The sequence below is a fragment of the Micropterus dolomieu genome, unplaced genomic scaffold, assembly GCF_021292245.1.
Source record: "Micropterus dolomieu isolate WLL.071019.BEF.003 ecotype Adirondacks unplaced genomic scaffold, ASM2129224v1 contig_12895, whole genome shotgun sequence".
Lineage (NCBI taxonomy): Eukaryota > Metazoa > Chordata > Actinopteri > Centrarchiformes > Centrarchidae > Micropterus > Micropterus dolomieu.
In genome coordinates this window covers 1-3,529 of record NW_025741881.1, presented here as the reverse complement: position 1 = coordinate 3,529, position 3,529 = coordinate 1, and the positions used below count along the sequence as shown (strand labels likewise).

Genomic DNA, 3,529 nt, shown 5'->3' with positions numbered 1-3,529 from the left:
AATCAAACATTTGACAGCATCTGTAAGACAAAGCATGAGCTGCTGTAGACACAGAGCAGGGGCTCAGAGACAAACAGGATTTAGGAAAATGAGAACTGGATGCAACCTGGTGGATCTGAAGGTAGCAAGATCACTTTATGGTGGAAGAATTCACCAAGTGAACGGATCTTTGTTAAGAGCATTCCTGCCATCCAAACTGTGTCTGGGATTTGATCAGCTCTGTTTCACCCTCTCTGAGCCCCGCCTCTATTCTCTTCATCCAATCAGCAGCTCAGCAACTAATCATCCATGTCTGAGGCACATCTCAAGCTTTATCCTCTAATATTTCCCACAATCATTTCCCTACATGACATCATTTCCTATTTTACATAATTCCCCAGCATTATTCCCAGTTACGTACAGTTTCTCACTTTTTCTCTGCACCTGCCTGCACAACATGAATTGTCACATATTGACGCTTTGTCAAGGCCCTTTAGAGTTATTGACGTTTAGGGCTCCACGGTCAATTTACGTAATTTGCCGAAATAAAAATATTTAATGTTGACTTTCTGTTTCAAAGTCCGGGCTCTGGCCCTCCATCCACAGCAACCACCTCCTTACTCTGTCTGTTCTGTTAAACATCATATACCTGCCTTACTGTCACAAACTGACGCTACAGGGCTCCCGCTCCCCCCACTGTGTTGAACTGTGACGGTAAAGGGATCCCCAGTGTGTCACAGACTGACAACTATGGCTCTTGACCATGCGTCCATATGTGACGACATGGGAGTGAGAACGGGTTGGCCTGCAGGTGCTCACACTAATAAAAAGGTCTTTGCTTGTATAATAAGAATTGAAAGTTAGCAAAAGTTAGCTAGTCGCTAGCTCGCTCCATTAATTGATACATATGGTTGATTAATTTTTTCTATTTGTTGAGGCTACCACAATCAGCACACTATGAGAAGATAATGAAAGACAAAATATTCTGAGGAAGAAATGACGAGAACAGAAAGAGGAAAATAAAAAGAAGAGCATTCTCTTCACTGTTATCTATGTGATCTTAAATGATATCCTGAGATGATATTTAATGAAAATCAACACTTTTGTTTATCAATTGCTCTGGATGAGAGCATCAATATAAAAGCTATGTCTAACAGTAAAAGTGTTTCCCATTAATGGAATGAACCATGAGGACACAGTCCTGCACATGAAGATATTTCTTATTAAAAAACAATCAAATTAATGAAGCAGTTCAGCACACAGGAGGAAATATGTATGGCATTTCAATAACAAAACCATATCAGGAATAATTTATAGTCCAACATTGATATTTAAACTTTTCTTCTTTTTGATGTTCTTTAAAACAGTGAAAAAAAGATTTGTACTGTAAAAACAAACAAACCAGGGGTCCTCATTAAAGACACATCCTAAATCTTTTCCCATTACAGACTGAGGTTTTCTAACTTTAGATTGTTTTACCTATAGTCAGGATTCAGACTTCACTGAAGCATCCAAGAAGCTAAAATCAAACATTGTGAGTCTTCACTATAAAACAGCACAGACCTGTCAGATTTCCAGGTACACCAGGACAAATGGACAGTAATGTTGTACATTTAAGTGGGGTGTTTACGACTCACTACCACAGAATAATGTGGCCAAGGGCAACTGTTGTAAAATAGGCATGCTAACAATTATAATAGTAATTACAGTTTCTATAATAGTTTGCCAATCCATCAATGTCCAATTTCCATTATGGAATTCAAAGGTAAAGTAGAATAATCTTTATATTTCCTTTCTTTCACTTTTGAGATGAGACAGGACAAGCAGTTAGGATTGTTTCTGTAATGAGCCCCCTGGATAGTAAAAAGTTATTTTGAATTAAACCAAAGGAAAAGTGATTCTCATGATACATCTTCAGAGAGGTCTCTTGATGATGAACCTGGAGCTGGAAGATCTCTGTAGTTTTCATTTTACTTCTTCAGTTCAATCAGTCACATTGCCAGGTTTCGATACACTGTAAAGAAAACACAAATTCACTTTGATCAACTGCTCACCATAATGCAAAGTTTACAGTTTAGGAGTGGTCTCTTAATGTTTTCAGTAAATATAATTATATATGTTTTACTCTACTACAGACTCAGGAGGAAGTGGCTGCACACAACTGCTGGCGGCAGGGTGGGAGGTCCATCGTGCTCTGCTTACTCCAAGTTTTTGCCTCATCAATTTAGGCCTCCTTCCATTGCTGACAGGCACAGCCTACACAATGGACCTCCTACCCCTTTATTATCTATTCTTACATCAGACAGGTTTTATGCTGATTCAAATTATTTGCTTCCAATAAACTACTCTTTACCAAATACACAAAATAGCATCTTTGTGCTATAAACAGAAATGTGATATCTGTGATATTTTAGAGATATTTTATTACCTTTGAAGGGTGCTGATGACTTGGTTCCTGAAGGGATCATTTTGATCTTCATATTTTTTAGCATTGATCCAGTCCTCCATTTCTTTTTTAATCTCTGGTTTCATGAGATCTGTTTTGTGTCCCAGGAGGTTGAACCATTTATCCACTAATGCTTTAGAATGTTCTGGAAAACTGTCCTGGAAAACCTTCAGCCTGGTGGGACTCATTTTCTTTTGGTCAAAATTGTTGACCCTCATTGTAGTTCTTACTGGAGCCAGCATACATAAGGGCATTGCACCAAGGATGGTCAGTTTGAAGGTGGCCGCAACATCATCCTTGCTTATGGTTTCAGCCAGTAAGTCCCTGAATCTTTGAGATTTTGTACTGGGGAACTCACGATGCACCTCTTCTGGCACATAAACAGTTGGAAGCCCAAGCCCATGAGTGTTGTATACGTCCTCTATAAGCTTTTTATCCAGAGGAGAAGAGGATGTTGCCACCTCAAGCATAGCTGTAGCTAATTTACTATTCTGGTTCAATTCATTTGCTTTCAGTATACTGTTTACTGGTGGTTGGTGATCTCCATTGATGAACTTTCCAATTCCTTTTCTGTCCTTTGAATCCTGCTGCCACTCTTCGTACAGTTTCACTTGCCCAGTTTCTTGCTCAAGAGCTTCCTCAGTTTCTTTCATGAGTTTGATTTTTTTCTTTGCTGGTGCAGCTCCCTCTGCCATGTACCAGTCCCCTCCTCTGATTGCTTCAGTCCACTCTTTGCGCTTGATGAAAGGCTCCCATTGGCCTGGATGTCTGAGGAGAGTGTCGGCCTCCACAGATCGGAGGCGGTCTGCTTCTAAAGCGATCTCTTCTTCCCTGGCCTCCGGTTTCATGCCTCGTGCCAAAGCGTGAAACAGGCAGCTCTTGCTCTCGCTGTCTATGTTTACTGTCTGGTTATTGATGCGCACGTCATAATGGCCGTCTGGGTGTTGGGCACTCTTTGGTCTGTAGATCAGTGTCACAGTTTGATTGGTGGCTTTAGCTCCTGGGCTCAGCTCCTGCATCTTGGTAAGTCTGCCATGGCTGTCCTCTGTTAGAATAACAACCTTAGTCCCAGTGGCTTCTGACAGGACTCTGATATCGAGAATG

The 3,529-nt window shown here is 40.6% G+C and overlaps 1 protein-coding gene across 1 annotated transcript; it reads right to left on the bottom strand.

Annotated features, from left to right (window-relative positions):
* Window positions 1-9: 9 nt before the first annotated feature.
* Window positions 10-3,515, bottom strand: LOC123966198. The gene is made up of 2 exons (XM_046042399.1): window positions 2,408-3,515; window positions 10-1,993 (listed from the first exon to the last, which is right to left on the bottom strand). Exons 1-2 carry the CDS (start codon window positions 3,442-3,444, stop codon window positions 1,963-1,965), a joined length of 1,068 nt encoding a protein of 355 aa, XP_045898355.1. The 5' UTR covers window positions 3,445-3,515; the 3' UTR covers window positions 10-1,962.
* Window positions 3,516-3,529: the final 14 nt, after the last annotated feature.

Bases quoted from the DNA above. Each gene is read 5' to 3' on its own strand.
- LOC123966198 (XM_046042399.1), bottom strand. From the start codon at position 3,444: ATGCAGGAGCTGAGCCCAGGAGCTAAAGCCACCAATCAAACTGTGACA. The intron at 1,994-2,407 runs GTAATAAAATAT...TTTTCTTTACAG, and splicing joins GTCATCAGCACCCTTCAAAG to TGTATCGAAACCTGGCAATG.